This window comes from Aspergillus welwitschiae (genome assembly GCF_003344945.1).
Source record: "Aspergillus welwitschiae strain CBS 139.54b unplaced genomic scaffold BDQ94scaffold_54, whole genome shotgun sequence".
NCBI classification, from domain to species: Eukaryota; Fungi; Ascomycota; class Eurotiomycetes; order Eurotiales; family Aspergillaceae; genus Aspergillus; species Aspergillus welwitschiae.
Genome location: NW_020798748.1, coordinates 76990 through 93100, shown reverse-complemented (window position 1 = coordinate 93100; position 16111 = coordinate 76990). Strand labels below are relative to the sequence as shown.

The following is a 16111-nucleotide window of genomic DNA, read 5'->3' as shown; positions in this document are numbered from 1 at the left end:
TCCGCAGCGGCGAAGATGAAGCCATCCGCCCTCGCACGTGACCGTCCCCCGAGGTGCCTCCGGGGAGTTCCTTACAAGCCAGGCCGCAACGCAACTAAAACCAACTATAGACCCAGATCTTCCACTTCTCCCCTCCCTCCCATTCCGCCATCGCCTTGGTGTCAGATAGCATTCGCCTTGCGATCTGCCCCTGTCCACCCCTTTCAATTTCGGGCCAGCTCCCAACAGATCAGTCTTCGTTACTAATTCTACCCTTATCGCCCCTGACCTTCGCTACTTTCGTTCTTTTGACCTCCCGTACTTAGCCCCCCTCTCCGATTTACTGCAAACAGGCCAGAACAAACTACTAAAAGATGGCGACAAAAGCGGCTTTCAAGCGCGTGCGTTGCGCCCTTTCAAAATGCGGTCATTTTATTGCATTGTATAACTAACAGATGAGCAGCTTACTCGCGAGTATCAGAACATTCAGAAGAATCCCCCGCCTTACATTGTGGCACATCCTTCAGAGTCCAACATACTCGAGTACGTCATTTACAACAGACTATCACCACCTGCGTCGCTTGTTTGCGACTAAAGTTGACCTTTCATTCAGATGGCACTACATCCTTACGGGACCTCCGGGCACGCCGTATGAAAATGGCCAGTATTGGGGTACCCTAATGTTCCCTCCCGAGTACCCGTTTGCTCCTCCGGCTATTCGCATGCACACTCCTAGCGGTCGTTTTCAACCATCAACTCGGCTATGCCTCAGCATCAGCGACTTTCATCCGAAGTCATTCAATCCCGCATGGGAGGTTTCTACCATCCTCATTGGCTTGCTTTCATTCATGACGAGCGAGGAGATGACCACCGGAAGCGTGAGTGCATCGGAGGCAGAGCGACGAGTGCTGGCGGCACGGTCTAGGTGGTGGAATTCCACTGGTGGCGGTTCCCATGTCAGTGCCACCCCAGGAGTGACCCCTACTGCCAAGGGTATCAACAATGTGAAAGCTGGAGACGGCGGTCTGAAGTTTCGCTCGGAGTGGCCAGAGCTAGACCAAGAGAATTGGAGGTGGATGAAGGATAGTCGCATCGACACCAACACTGGCCAGCTCATGCCTGATCCCAGTGCGACCAGATGCTCTCCAGAGACAAGTGCGCTTCGCCGACGACCGAACGGTAGCGCCCCGGGACTCGGTGCGGTGATGGAAGGCGGCCATGTCGCCCGAGAAGCAGGCCAAAGCTGGGTCCGCCGCAACAAGATCTGGCTTGGGTTTGCAATCCTATTCGGATATGCACTTCTGACCAGGCTAGTGAAAGATGTTCAAGGCTAATGGCTGACAAGGTCGAGCTGGCTCGGCTTTCCGCTCCTTTTGTATATTTCAGATTGCCCAATTAAGCGTTTGATCGGACCTGCAGACACCCCCGAACGATTTCCCTTTCTTGTTCTGTCTTTTTTTTTTTTTTTTTTTTTTCTCTTTTTTTTTTTTTTTTTTTTTTTTTTTTTTTTTTTTTTTTTTTTTTTTTTTTTTTTTTTTCCCCTATTTTCTTTCCTCCAATCAGTGCTATTTCTCATCGACCTATTTTTTTTAAAGACCCCAGTTTCATTTTCCTTGTGGCAGTACCGGGAGAGTTTGTGCAGATATTTATGGGCTTATTTGATTTTTCAGCTACTGGGGGGCGTCGGGGATTTTCATGTGGCGTTTGAGACATTCATCAGATCATCATCACTTTTCCTTACCTTTTTGTTGTTGCTCTTTCCCCTTGTCTGTTCTTTCCCGGCCTTTTGTGTCTTGGGACATGCGGCTGTTCTTATCTAATAGGCCGCCCGAGCATGATGGTAACAATGGTTTGGATCCGGATGGTGCGAATACTTGTACATAGGCAAGTCTGCTTGATTTTTAGAAAGAATCACTCTGCCAGGCGTGATGGTCTCCAAAGTACCAACTGAAGTACTCCGTACTACTTTCTGCTCTAACTGCTGCTAGTGCCTCAGGCCTGCAGAGGGATGTCAATCAGCTCACGCCTGATTGGCTACGGACGTTGGCGGAGATAGTCGGGAATCACGTGGGCGGCGCGCGGCAATTTTCCGGCTTGCAAATAAAATCATTTCGTATCGCCGAAATTACTTACTGTCGATACCGTCGCTATACATCATCACTTTCGCCCTCGCCGTTTGCTGGAGATTCTCTGACGGCCTCCACATTCTCTCTAGCATATTCCGTCCGACGGTCTTTCGTCAACTTGCTCGTCCTCTTGTCTAATATTCCTTTGTATTCCATCGCGCATCAATAATGGGTTGGTTCTGGGCAGACTCTCAAGCAAAGCCCGCGCCCGCGGCTCCGCACCCCGTGCCATCTTCAGACGCCTCTCCTCCCGTGAGTAAAGATGCTACTTAGACGCAATTTCGAGCGAGGAATCTGACGGATGCTTATAGCCAGGATGTCCCATGCACGCATCTAACACCACGCCGGCAATGCCAGCCCCATCACCCACCTCCGAGCCTCCCAGTGCCTGTCCGGTCCGGTCTACAGATTCCCCGTTCTATGTGCCTCCGAAGTCCAAGTCTCCGGAGTCGCAGCCTCCCTCCAACCCTACTACCAGCTCTGACTCGCGATCTACTCTTTCAAAGCTAAACCCTCTCAACTACATGTTCGCCTCGATCTCCCAGGAAAGGGCGCCCAACCAGACCGTGGATCTTCCCGTGGAGCGAGAAGTTTCGTCTATCCCGAGATCCGATATGAATGAGAACTGGGAATATCCTTCCCCTCAGCAGATGTACAACGCCATGCTGCGCAAGGGTTATACCGATACCCCGCAGGATGCCGTTGAGGCCATGGTTGCTGTTCACAACTTCTTGAATGAGGGCGCTTGGGAGGAGATTGTTCGGTGGGAGCGTATATTTTCCAAGGGTCTGGCAGATGGCTGGGAAAAGTGCCGTCGCGGAGAGGAGAACATCATGATGGACGAGTTTAAAGAGCAGATGTCCAGCGCTCCCAAGCAGGATGTTCCTCCGCCGCGACTCATCCGGTTCCAGGGTCGCCCGCAAGAGCTTACGCCCAAGGCACGGATCCTTCAGGCATTGGGCTGGGTGTATCCTGCCAAGTTCGAGTCAGTACTCCCATTAGCTCCTGTTTCTTCTCTTCCGTTCGGAAATTTTCAACTAACATTCGCCTGTTACTGTAGGTCAAACCCACCCTTCGATCGCCACGATTGGTTCGTAATGCGGCAGACGCCTTCCGGCCCTAAGGAAGTCCGTTATGTTATTGACTACTATTCTGGTCCCCCCGAACCCACCGGAGAGCCTGTTTTCTACTTGGATATCCGACCGGCCCTGGACACCCCAACTGCCGCCGTTGAGCGACTAATGAGATGGGGAGGAGATGTCTGGTGGCGTGCCAGTGGCGCCTCTGTTCGGGAAAATTAAGTGACTGACTGATTGATCTATCAATCGGTTGATTGTCCTTAGCACCGCATGCCCGCGATCTTGGTCGACAGCCGTTCAGCAGGATACTCTTGACACTCTGGGAAGGCGCAGGCGTCTGGTTTCGGTTCTTCGTTCATTATGTGGAACCGCCCTGCTATAGTATTCATGTTCTTGTTCGTTCGGATCTCCTGGATTGCGCGCCCCTTTCTCTTCATTTCGGCTATGTCTTTATTATAACGTCATGTGGATGCTGGAGTATCAAGGAAGTTCGTCATCGTATTGGACGACTGGGGTTATTTCTTTCTATCGGTTGCATGCTTTGTCTGGGCTTAAACGCCCCCCCTCTCTGCCCCACTCTCTTCCCTTTTTGTGGAATCTATCTTGATATCAATTATCTTGATCTGTAATATATATGAAACTACGCTGCCATCAAATCGTGGGCGGTGATATGAAAGGTACAATTCGTGTTTGTAATCTATCGTAATGCTGTGCATAAATGACTGGGTACTATATGAAATCAATATACTGTACAGAATGTCTTTGCCTTGCAGTTATTTCAGCTCAAACCGTCATTTGCGTTCGTTATTCCGGACTCATCCCTCGAAATACGGCTGACAAAGAAGGTCTGTGCTGACCGTGCCAATTGTGGGGAGTAGTGGAAAGCTCGACCACCCGTGCTGTTGTCGGCATCTGTCGCTCAGTGCCTGACGGCGAGATACGTATCAACGTCGGGTTGGAAGCCATGGCGGATCTCTGTGCGTATAGAACGGAGGGTATACATCGCACCCCGATTTCTGTTACGTCTCGCAACAATCACTGGGCTGAATACGTGCTCTGGCCCTGGACCGCTTGGAGAAGTATGCGAGTGCTGGCTATGTTGTTCAATCCTTGCCCTTGCATCTTAAATCATATGTTAGGCGATAAGAGATCGTATTTGACACATTGCTCGACGGTTTCAAAGCTGCTTTGGAGCAATCCGCGCGCCTCGAGCCCTACCCAGACGCGAAGCATGGACATGTCGCCGGACCGGACGGATTTGAAAGCGGTAGTGTTGGATCCCAGTTTTCGTAGAATGGGGAGGGAGCTAGATAGCAAAACGAGTCAGTCAGTGGGCCGTGTGAAATAACAGGGCGAGAGGATCTACGTACCTCTTGAAAAGATCGAGATTGGGATCTAGATTACGTCCAATGCCCTCAAGGAGAAGACACGAGATAACGACGTTGACGAAATCTCCCTCGAGTCGAACGTGATGTTTACGGACCATGGATAGGACATCACTCAGTACATCTCCAATTTTGACGCTACCGAGGGCAAACGTGCGAGACTTGATATTTAGCACCAGATGTTCCATGCCCAGGGCGAAGTAATATGGGTCGATCACTGCATCCGGTTGACGACATCGTTCGACCATGAGTTCACCGGCTCGATACCCATCGAACTCGGCAATGGCGCGAAACAGGTCAATGAAATTGCGCCGGTTGAGGTCGTTTAGTTGAGTCACTAGTCCAGTGTCGATGAATATGAGCTGGGGCCGATAGCCCTCAGCGTTCAGATCATCGAGCGCTTTCACCCAGTCGCGCCGATTATCGATGTGTGGGCGCAACCGTGCAAGCACAGATTCTGTAACATCAACCTCTTCCGCAGATGGTGCCTCCGATGCGCGAGACTTATTTCCTAGTGACAAATCCAATTCACTTGGCCGGTAGAATCGAACCATGATATTCCCGGGGTGCAGATCCGCATGGACGAAGTTGTCGATCAACAGCATATGGAGGAAGGCATCTAAGCCTTCGTTCGCGATCTCTTCCTGATAGACGCCTCCTCCTACCTCGAGGAAGGTCGACAGTGGAATACCCTGTGCAAACTCCTCCACGAGCACCTCGCGAGTAGAGTAGTCCAGATACGGATATGGGAACCAGGCTGTAGTGCGTGACCTGAACTTCTCACGGAACATGACGAGGTTCGTGGCTTCAATTCGTAAATCCAATTGTAATTTCATCATTTCACCAAACTGATGAACTTCATCCGGCAAAGATAGCCAATTCATGGTAGGTATGGCATTAATTAAGGATGCGAAGAACGACATGATCTTCAGATCTCTGTGAATCACGCGTTCTACCCTCGGATGAAGCACCTTGACAGCTACATAAGACGATGGTACGCGTTGAGGAGAGCTTTTGACTAACGCTCCAACGTTCTTTCGGACCTTGTCTCGTAGACCATGTGGATGAAGGTCGATGTCGTCATCGGTCCCCGCAAGATTGGGCTTCAGCTTCGCCTTGTATACCTGCGCGATAGCGCCCACGCCCAATGGTTCTTCTTGGAATTCCTCGAAAATGTCTTCGAATGGCAGCCAATTGAATGCCTTCCTTATCGTTCTCTTCGTTTGATGCAAGGAGTGTGCAGGTGCATTTGAATGCAGTGATGACATGATGTCGCAAAGTTCCGGTGGGAAGATGTCTGTACGTGAGGCCGCCCATTGTCCAAGCTAGATGAAGACCGCGAATGAGTAGAGTACGGATTGAAAGAGTTCGACGACCAAATATTTACCTTGATAAAAGCTGGGCCTGCGCGTTCCATAGATCGGACCAGAAACCTATACCACCATAGAGTCCCCGTGCGTATACCCTCACGATCCTTCAACTGCTTACCAAAGCATATCGTCGGAGCCGTAAGAATGACAGGCAGGAAGATTATTACCAGATGGACAAAGCGGAAGCCCGTCGCAATCGGGTCATATATGTAACAGTATGTAAAGACGTAGAGCGATTGCCAGAGTCGCTTCAAGCCTCGCGCATCGTCATCGACGGTCTTTCGTACCTCCTGGCGCGAGACTTCCAGCATCTGCATCTCGCCAGTCTTTCCATTGTCGTCATCTCCATCCTCGGCCAGCTGGAGGAATGCTCCTGGTGTCATCGCAGCAATGAGAACAGTTCTGATCGAGGGGCCCCCCCTCGGGGGTCTTCGCAAAGGCTGCTGCGTCCATAATGGCCTGCGCGCGAAAGGCAATCGAGGCTGCGGAAGAAGGCGGGACAGTAGCAGTGGATTTCTACCACGGCTTAAACAGAAACGGCTCGCGAGGACGGCCGTCCTCATGTTCTCGTAAAGACACCGGCTAGAGAGCAGGTGGATCAGTCATCGAAAGCAGAATAGCTGGCCTGAGCGGTCATAATAAAGGCGGGAGAGGGAGCGAGAGGAGATGCGCTTTCTTTGCTTGCTTCTGGTTGTTTGTTGGAGATTCGGGATGGACAGGAAGCCCAGCCGGCGGGCCAAGCACGTGGGCCGACGTCATCGAGTAGTACCTCTCTCCTACTGCTACTCGTTATGGTTAGTTACGAATTTCTACGCATTCATGCAGGCGCCCGTTCTGCAACCATCATATATTCTATGGAGACTTTTACTCTACTGTTTTGATCCATTTAATCAGGATAGCTCGTCCAGAGCTTACAAAACCTCCACTGCCAACACCGGCCGACAGGCACTGTCTAAAAAGAACTCTTTTCAGACCACGGGTGACATGACAATATGGTATACGATGCTTGTGAGGGACTGATGAAAGACATGATGCTTTCTTAACCGTTCAATGTCGACTTAGAGTCTTGCAGATGCCTTGAAACATGACTATGCATCAACTGCTGCATGGTAGATTTATCGGTTTCGGCAAGCGTGTCGGGCTGGTAGGGAGGCGTCAATATCAATCATAGTTGGGATCTCAAATCTCGAGAATAGACTTACATCGCTCTTCAACAACTCCTGCACCAGGACAGAAATATTGTCACGATCTTTCTTTGCCTGCATTTGTTCGGTCTCCTCCGTAGATTCGGAGGTATCTGCACTCAACGTCTCCTCAAGTAGTGGAAGAATTTGCATCTTTTGCAGGGATCTTGAAACTGCCATGGCGCCCGCTTTAGTGGACGCCATAAGGGCCATGGCAAACCAGCCTTCACTCCGGACGACGGGCCATTGTGATTGGGCAATCATAGCCCCAACCGGCAGCGCGATGTCCTCATGTAAGTCAAAGAATCTGGACAGCAGGGCAGCAGCAGTGGGATCCCCTTCCCGAGATTTTGGCACCAAAGTACGGCATATGGAGGCCACGGTGCGTCCAATCTCTGTTTTGATGGGAGTAGAGTCTGTTTTCTGGAAGAGAGCAAGTAGCAAAGACAAATACGTCCGTTCGTCGTTAGAATCAGTGCCGTCCCTGGCAAGTCCCTCTAGGAGACGAGAAATATTATCGATCGCTGCCACAGTCACCTGCCTTGCGATGCTTGTGGCGGCAAACTGAACCTGAGGGACAGACTCATATTGCCATAGACGTGAAACCGCTGGGAGTATGCCAGCCTCTCCAAGTACCAGCCTGTTATTCCCAGCGATCGCAAGGTTCTTCAGGAATCCGAGTGCAGAGTGTAAGACCGCGCCTCTAACATCACTCTTAAGGACAGATATCAATTCTTCATGTATTCTCAGATCTTGAACCATCCTTTCGCACGTCGCGTCTGAGCGAGCCAAGTTGCCCAGGATAACGCAGGAGCATATCTGCAGTTGGTCCTCCGTCGATGTTAGCCACGTCTTGAGAGACTGAGCCAGAGGGGAGTCTAGCGGATAGTACTGCGCGAATGAGGTCGATCCGGAGATCTCCGCAAGGATTTGGTTGATCTTCAACCGTGACTGTGCTAATGCCTGGGTATCCTCGCCAGAGGACTCAGTATTGAAGGTCAGTGACCGGCTGAGCACCGCCAAAATGTTGGGCACTATGTAATTAGATATGCAAATTTCTTGGAAGCGCGTATTGTTTAGATATGTCGCCAGGCCACTGACAAGACCGGAGAAACGCGCTGGGGTGGAAGCCACATCTTCGTCAAGAGCAAGTTCTACAAGAAGCGAGATGGTCCCATTGGGAGATGAGGAAATTCCTTGTTCTGAGCGTTCCCACAGTTAGCATTGAATTGCAAAAGGGGAGGTGAAGTCATGCCTTGTTCTCCGACCAACTCGACAAGCTCAAAGACATAATCAAGCAGAGCATCGTTGTCTTTAAATGCACCGTTTTTCACTAGTTTCAAGAGGATATAGACTATCTTATCAGCAGCTAACTGTGTCTGAGCAGGCCCTGTGGATCGTCAGTATCGTAGCCAGCTTTAAGGATCCGAGCAGGAGCACCAATTACCGAAGTCGATGCAAATGTTATACAGGACAGGGATCACCACTTGAATCAGTTCGGGATTGCTTGAGTGCTGTAGAATGGCAGCCGTGTAATTGTGTTCCACTACAATCTCTCGATTGTCATCTGAAGGCGATCAGAAATGAGCTGTCTTCGACTTCCCTAGGGGACAAAGGCACTCACTAGTGTCAGCACAGGAGTTGCCGACGAGCCGTAACGCATGGAGGATGACTCTGTTATCAATGGTCTCCTTCGACGCTATAAGCTGAAGGAAAAAGTTGAAGACTCCAATCTTGCCGTAGGAGACCCGCCATAATGCTACCACGTATATTAGCTAGGTGACAAGACAGAACGCGCCTGGTTGGCGGTGATGATGGTACCACCGAGCTGGTTGATGACTTACGGGCTCTGCTGCCATTCGCCATAGCCTCTGCCGCTGGCACTAGGTAGGGCGATCTGCACTTCCACAACTTCTGGAGAATATCTGGAGTATCTTTCAGAGCGTCCAAAATGTTTGCATTTTCTGCAGCTTTCAGGGATTTCTGCAGTGACTCGAACAAGTTCTTTTGTTCTTCAGATGGCAACGGCTCAATTGCCGCAAGTGTGGACGCCGGTGGCAGTGAAGCCAATTCGGAAAGGACTTGACTGAGAGAGGGGCATTGTACTCTATGAGCACTCCCAGCTGTTCCTGGGGTCAGCTCGGATTGCTGGTCGCTGCCCTGCATGCTCCCTGGGACATCAGTCCTGTCACTAGGGGGTTCCATTTCTCGAAGCCCGCTTTTCGCCGGTAGAGTAAGTCCAGCTAGGTGGATATTGTGAGACAATAAACAAGCACTGTGCTTTAAGATTCAAGGCTATGTTAGAGTTATGAACTGCTCGATCATGAGGTTGTAAATGGTTGCCAGGATGAAATCTATAGAGTATCGAGCGACAATGGTGTTCTTCACCTGATCGGAGTTAGCGCGAGAAACTATTGCACCCGAAGAATCCAAGGTGCAGGCAGAGCAAATAAAATGCAGGTGGTGTATCTCAAAGGTAGTAGTAGTAGTACTAGTACTGACTCTCTGCTACTTGCGGGGAGAGACGAACAAGCGAACTAAGTAATTCCTGGATGCTTTTACCTGTTTCTTTATTCAACTTGCCAGACCTAACATTGCAATCATGGTAATCCGTACTTTACATTCTATACTACACAGCACACAACACTCGCAACATATCAACTACCGCAGGACAAACGCAGGTCTCTAGTTTCCAGAACTTTGCCCCCTAACGTCATGAGAGGGGAAATAAATCTACCCCTCCTTGACCCTTACTTACCTTGTCAGGTACCCTGTAGTCTAACTAACTAGTAGTAACTAGTAACCCAGTTAATAAGAATTGATTAATCAATTCTGTCCATAACGAGGAGTAACAGAAACTAAACCAGGATTGGGATGGCGTACGGCGACCCGATTAGCCCCAAGCCGCAAGTCCAGACCCGCCCCGATATGGCAACTTGGCCAGGCGCTCCGTACAGACAGACAGCAGCTCAACTTCCCGCAGTCCCTCATTCTAAACCCGGGCAACCTTGTAACATCACATTGTCCTTTTCTACTTTTACCCTCTTTTACTTTATTCTACCAGACCTTCCCTGCAACTTTACGCCAACATCACCATGACTCGTGCCCAGCAGACTCTCTCCGTTCTCCTACTTGTCTCCTCGGTATGCTACTAGCTCCGTCTAACACGCTGTACAATTGTCGCAAACAATATCACTAACCAGCTTAACTTCCAAAACTCCAGCTCTACTTAGTCCTCTACCTTGGCCTCGTCCCTCTCAACGAAACAGTCCAGACTGAAGTCATCCCTGTTGTACGTTCCTCATCGCCCACCTCCGCGACAACAATCCCCCTCCTCCCATCTACAATATCTCCGATTCACAATTCCACACTTTCAGCTTGCTAATCATCGCGCCTTGTCACTCACAGCTCCCATTCTACGCACTAATATGTTTTGGCTGTTATCTTCTCGGCCGGCTGGGTCTGGCCATCCTGACATTCAATGACGTGCCCGAGGCGCATGACGAGCTACAGAAGGAGATCGAACAGGCCAAGGCCGAACTGCGCAGAGCGAATGTCGACGTCGATTAAATAACAGCGAACCCCCTTCACTTCCCAATACCATATCAGTTTTTTCTTGTTGATTCGGCTGGTTTGTGCAATATGGTGGTCTGGTTTTCCTGGATGGGGGCGGGTTATTACTACTAGCTCCTTGCAATGTTAGGTTTTCCTGGGGCAAAAAGGGCCCTTGGAGCCTTGTTTATTTTCTGATCTGTATGTGGAAGTGTGTTTTACCCCATTGAACTACTGAAGTAAACTGTTATCTTAGTCTGAGTAATTGGGTTTCCAGCGGTCGAGTTCGGTTTGGTATGTTTGTATGTCTATGCATGGCACGTGTATTATTATGGAATTACTGTTGTTGCAGCTGTGGGTGTTGGTTTGTCGTGGTAGGAATTCTCCCCCAGGGCTGGGAATTCTCTGAGTTATGACATATTACCATCTAGGTACTATGTTGAGCTCCAGGAAAGAAACGGGTTGTTTCGAATTCTGCGTAAGCGAACCTGAATTGCAACTATCCTTAATTGCAATACCGGTCTCTGTCAAAGATATGCAGGCGCTGTTCCATGAGCATCATATAGGCTAATATCTTCATCATTCATGGTACCAAAACTGCTTTTGTTCTATCAAATAAACCCATCAAAACACCTTTCCGTAGCAAACCCGAAACATGCAAAACTCTTCTTCAAATGTCTAAGGGGGGGACGCAACATATATGCAACCAAAGAGAGCCGGTATCTATGCGTGGGCGGCATAACCAGGATGAAGAGACGAGGTAAAAATGTGGCTAAGCGAGAGCAAAATCGCGCTGAGTAGAAGAAGCTCAGACGAGAGGGTTCTCCTCAGCTAGTCTGTCGTGCTCGTCAATGTCCCTGTGAAATGTATATGTTAGCATGGGACTTCAAAGCCTGGTACTGTATCGGATGACGTACTTAGCTTCCCAAGGATAGCAGATCCAAACATCAGCGGTGGTCACGGATGCGTGGTAACGGCCAGAGGTCATCATATCCTCCGGCAAGACACCCTTCTTCGGCTTGTCCTTATTCTGAAGAGATTGTTAGTCATATGGAGACGATAGGTTCGGCGAAATTGATATAATCGGAATGATAAACGTACGTGAACAACGTAGACGAAGAAGTTTGTCTTCTCGCCTTCACGGCCGAGCTGCTTCTGCGCAATCTCGACATCCTTCTGGAGCTCGCGGACGGCATATTCGAGGGTCGTACGGGTATCGTCAACTTCGTCAACAATGAGAATGTTCTTGCCAATGAGGTTGGCCATTTCCAGAGAGCTAAGGTCCAGCCATTGTGTGCGGGTAACCTTGGTTCCGGGGACTTCTTCGGCGTCACCGCGACCCAGGTCCTCGTAAAGCGACAGACCGATGGCCTGAATGGGAATGTTAGGCTCGCCGGGGCGCTTCAGGAAAGAGCTGTGTGAAGGATATGCGTCAGAAACGGGTTCCTAAATCAAGTTGTGGTTTTAATATGACGAACCGGAGAATGCGAGCAGGGATGTAGCCACCACCGCCGATAGCAATCATAAGATTGGGCTGGAAGGTGTCCAGGATCTTGTCAGCGGAGGCCTGGCATAGTTTGTGAACCTGCCAAGTACATTCGGATGTTAGCGGATTGTTTTTCAAGTGAACGGACGAGTGTGCGACGGCCAAGCTAGGCTGCGACGTGGGCATGTGGCCAAATGAACCAGAGAAGTATGTGCATGCAAGGCCGTTAATGGCAGACAAGCCCTCACACAAGCACGAAACCCAACGATCATCTACATGTGGCTGCAAGGGAATGAAAGGGAAATGTAGAGATTTCAAAGGCAACTGCATACCTGGTTGTACGTGACATAAACCTTCTGCGGCATTTTGACGGCGGGTGCGAGGGGTTCGCAGGAATTGACCGATTGAGGATATATGATAAGTAGTAGAGTTGGAGATCAAGAGGCTTGACCCGAGGTGAGGGGGGTGTACAAGTGAGATGGATAGGTGAAGATACTAATGAGTACGGAGATGGCAAGATCACATATGAGGGGTAGATTGGATCCCAGAAATTTTTTTTTTCTTTTCGGTTTTTTTTACCCCTCGTTTTTTTTACTCAAATTTTTAAAATTAGGATTAAAGGAACACCTGCGTCACAAGCTGGATAACTGGATAAGGTTCCCTGCCGAGTACTTTTTGCCCGCCGGCGCTGCCACACGACAGAGACAGATCGAATCATGGGCCCATGGGGGACTTTACCATATTCAGGTTGCGGGGACTGTATCGTGGCCAATCAGGGTGTATCTTTATGCGCTAGTATGGTTTTCGATTCCAGTTTGGGTATGGTCTGTTCCAGCCATCAGTAATGGAAATCAGTTGGAGAGGCGGAGGACGGAGGTCTCCGTCTCTAGGCGGTATCCAAAACAGGATGTTCCTGATAGATAGTATGACCTAGATAAGTATGTTGCGTTTTGTGCGGCTAGAGATTCTTGCATCCTGCTGTACGAAGCTTCTTACTAGTTACGTAGATCCTATGCTTATTACAGGAAATCCATACTGCAATTTCAACATATTCACCCCACTTAGGCTAGTTTATAACCTTAGGAGTAGTGTTATTTTTTCCTATTTGGTTCTATGGCGGGGTATTTGGACCCTTACACTAGGAGTCTCCATTCTTACGAGAAACGCCCCTCAGATACTGAATACTCAAGAAACTGCTAGTCATTCCAGCTCTCATATATAAGTGATTTGTTCTACCAAAAAGAATTTTAGTCGTCTTTTGGTAACCGACTATATGCATCTTAGGGTATATATGCTGCGCTAAATGACCCAAACAAAGGAACCCCCGAAAAGTTCGTCCCCATCCTAACAACCATTCGCCTGCAAGAGTGAAGCGTTGACACTCCGTCATACAGGTGTAATTTCACCTGGTGACTCAGGCTTGATTCGGTTGACCTCAAAGCCTCCTTCGTCTTTATCTTCGCCCTTCTGAGGCCAAAGTATTTGGCGATGCACGATGGCACGCACCATCATATAGAAGACGAAGATATACATCAAGATAAGCGGAAATACCATAGCGCAGCCGATGATGGATATTGCCTTGCACGAGAAAGCCTTTCCAATTGCAAAGGTCGCCGTTATCAGTGCTGTATTTGGGAACACAAATGAGAACCATGCCATGGAAAAGACCATCCGGCCCGGTCCAATGGCAGACCAATGTGCGAAGCTTGCAATGAAGAAGAAAAATATTGCTAGCCTGAGTCATGCATTAGTACGGACCTCGTAGAATTTATCAATGTAGGTGGGCCGGTCATCCTTACCCCCATAGCCATAAGCAGGAAAAGTTAGCAACAACTTTCACAATGTCTGCAGCTAATGCACCATTGCCCATGAAATCCTCCGGGAAGCTTCTTTTGGCATGGGCGGCCATATTGACAATCCCAGACACAGTAAAGGCACTGGGACCAACCGACACGAACATACCTGGTCGGACATTTTCTCGGGGCAGCTTTTGCGACATCAGCCGGTAAATAAACGCCGAGTACACCATCAGGGATACCAAGAAGCCAACGCCTTGGATAGTGGTACCACCGATTATGATTCGCAAAGAGCGAGCAGGCTCAAGTTTGGAGCTCAGGATCCCAGCATGAGGGCCAATTATAAGCATTGGGTACGCAGGAAAGATCCAAATAGGTGTCATTTGTGCAATTGTAAATGTCTGGGTCGACCATCTACAGCGCATTAGTTGTCCTGCTTAAATTTTAGGCTCACAAGATTAATGTCAGGAGTCTTTGTACTCACAGAATGAGGTAGATAGCGGCAGAAGAGATGACTGCCAGGGCTGCGTCAATCCAAAAGAGGATTCCAACCGCATATGTGAGCCAGGGCCCTGTATGGTCGGGTCCATACTGTGAGATATTGATCAGGATCGTCCCGAAAGAGACCAGCGAAGCTGGAACAAATAAGGATTCTGTCGGGTGTAGAAAAGATGCTTTGAAAGTGTAAGGGTATAGGTAGAATCGTGTGATCAAAAGACACCAGATTAAGAGGTAGAGGAATAAGTTGGCTAGAAAGAAGATGATTCCAATGGTTTCCAAGCCGCGAAATCTGTAGGGTACTATTTCATACCGGTAATCAGTACTGAATTTCACCCTATACCTATCGTAGGACAAGAACGCACTCACCAAAGTACAAAACATTTGCGATGCCTCCCGTTGCCATAGTCAGGGTGAAAAATGCCCAGGTAATGTGACGAATACGCTTCTTCCACCCAAGACCAGATGGTCTGGTTTCAGCTTCACTCTGGGGATAAGCCATGCCATCCACACCCTCGTCCCCGTCTCCTTCTGACTTGCGATATGAAGAGCTGTGAATGGCGTCTAATGCCGAGGTATGGGCTTGGCTTATTATAGATCCTCTTGGGTGGAAATAAGAATCCCCGCCAGAATTTTCTGCAAGGTCATTTTGCGTATCTTCAATGGTTGGAGTTCGGTAGCCATCATCCCCTGGGCTTCTCAAGTGTCTAGGAAACAAGCGATCCGGAGTCATTGCGGGTTCTCTTCGGGTAACAATGCAGTCATGTTTGTAATTTTTGGACAAAGTCTCAGATCAGATCCTCTGCTGATCTCTATTGGGAACAGGTTCCTCGAATTGCAATTACCCTTGCTGGGTAAAGTTCTCTCAACTCAGGAATGTCGGTCTCCAGCTATATGCTTCGCAACTTGATCTGAGACACATACACAAGGAGTCGGCCTGCTAGGGGCAAAAAGGTGGTGACGACCACACAGATTCGCTTCCGTCTTAAAAGGAATAATTGCTTGAAAACAGGGATACAACCGTCAAAGGGAAAGGAGATAGAAAATGACGTAGAGAAAAGATCGGCCCCAGATCGACAAAGCCAGGAAAGCCCGCGCGTAAGACTGGTTTCAAACACGGTTGGAACTGAAACACATAGGGCTGGAAGACGTATATAGTAGTAGTCTGAAGTACAGCCAGGGAAACTACTAGCCACCACAGTGAGAGTTAAAAGACGAAAATAAAAGGTTTAAAAAATAAAAACAAAGGCGACTCCAGTGCGGCAGCGATCAAGGTTAGACGGGGCAACTAGTTAGTAGTTATAGCTCCTCGCATGTCATCATCGCGGCACTGTTTTTCTCTGCTAACAGGAGGCCGCCGTCCACTTTGCCGGGTGTTGGCACCAATCACACAAGTGGGATCTTCCCGGTCTATGAGGAGGGAGTCTGGGGCCAAGCGGGTGAGCGCAAAGACCGTCAATAGTCAAGGCGCTTCGACACAGCTGATTCGGGGCAGATGAGTGCAACTGATTGTCTAGAATAGCCTTCTGGCACTTGGCCTGCAACCTGTGGAGAGCGCGATATCACTGCCGTAAGTCCGAGGGCGACGCATTGGGCAGGCAATGAATCTGTTGCCTCTCGGATATCGGCACGCCTCCATTTTCGTGGTGGGGAAGG

The 16111-nt window shown here is 49.3% G+C and overlaps 5 protein-coding genes across 5 annotated transcripts; 2 read left to right on the top strand and 3 right to left on the bottom strand.

Annotated features, from left to right (window-relative positions):
- Window positions 1–353: 353 nt before the first annotated feature.
- Window positions 354–3406, top strand: BDQ94DRAFT_163399 (cytochrome c/c1 heme lyase-domain-containing protein; the record flags this gene model as incomplete). Its single annotated transcript, XM_026769730.1, has 6 exons — window positions 354–380; window positions 443–522; window positions 593–1292; window positions 2307–2357; window positions 2417–3090; window positions 3166–3406. The coding sequence occupies 6 exons, from the start codon at window positions 354–356 to the stop codon at window positions 3404–3406; spliced, it is 1773 nt and encodes a 590-aa protein (XP_026620725.1).
- Window positions 3407–4312: 906 nt separating this feature from the next.
- On the bottom strand, window positions 4313–9328 carry BDQ94DRAFT_163398 (ABC1 kinase family protein; the record flags this gene model as incomplete). Its single annotated transcript, XM_026769729.1, has 9 exons — window positions 4313–4490; window positions 4555–5894; window positions 5957–6312; window positions 6984–7080; window positions 7142–8325; window positions 8379–8513; window positions 8571–8690; window positions 8748–8882; window positions 8968–9328. 9 exons carry the CDS (start codon window positions 9326–9328, stop codon window positions 4313–4315), a joined length of 3906 nt encoding a protein of 1301 aa, XP_026620724.1.
- Window positions 9329–10078: 750 nt separating this feature from the next.
- On the top strand, window positions 10079–10977 carry BDQ94DRAFT_110132 (dolichol-phosphate mannosyltransferase subunit 3). The gene is made up of 3 exons (XM_026763545.1): window positions 10079–10266; window positions 10347–10415; window positions 10532–10977. The coding sequence occupies exons 1-3, from the start codon at window positions 10219–10221 to the stop codon at window positions 10691–10693; spliced, it is 279 nt and encodes a 92-aa protein (XP_026620723.1). The 5' UTR covers window positions 10079–10218; the 3' UTR covers window positions 10694–10977.
- A 387-nt stretch (window positions 10978–11364) lies between these two features.
- BDQ94DRAFT_110135 (xanthine phosphoribosyltransferase) lies at window positions 11365–12743 on the bottom strand. The gene is made up of 5 exons (XM_026763546.1): window positions 12494–12743; window positions 12154–12260; window positions 11777–12089; window positions 11593–11705; window positions 11365–11532 (listed from the first exon to the last, which is right to left on the bottom strand). Exons 1-5 carry the CDS (start codon window positions 12524–12526, stop codon window positions 11484–11486), a joined length of 615 nt encoding a protein of 204 aa, XP_026620722.1. The 5' UTR covers window positions 12527–12743; the 3' UTR covers window positions 11365–11483.
- A 722-nt stretch (window positions 12744–13465) lies between these two features.
- Window positions 13466–15493, bottom strand: BDQ94DRAFT_110117 (putative C4-dicarboxylate transporter/malic acid transport protein). Its single transcript, XM_026763544.1, has 4 exons — window positions 14825–15493; window positions 14442–14757; window positions 13961–14371; window positions 13466–13896 (listed from the first exon to the last, which is right to left on the bottom strand). Exons 1-4 carry the CDS (start codon window positions 15186–15188, stop codon window positions 13548–13550), a joined length of 1440 nt encoding a protein of 479 aa, XP_026620721.1. The 5' UTR covers window positions 15189–15493; the 3' UTR covers window positions 13466–13547.
- Window positions 15494–16111: the final 618 nt, after the last annotated feature.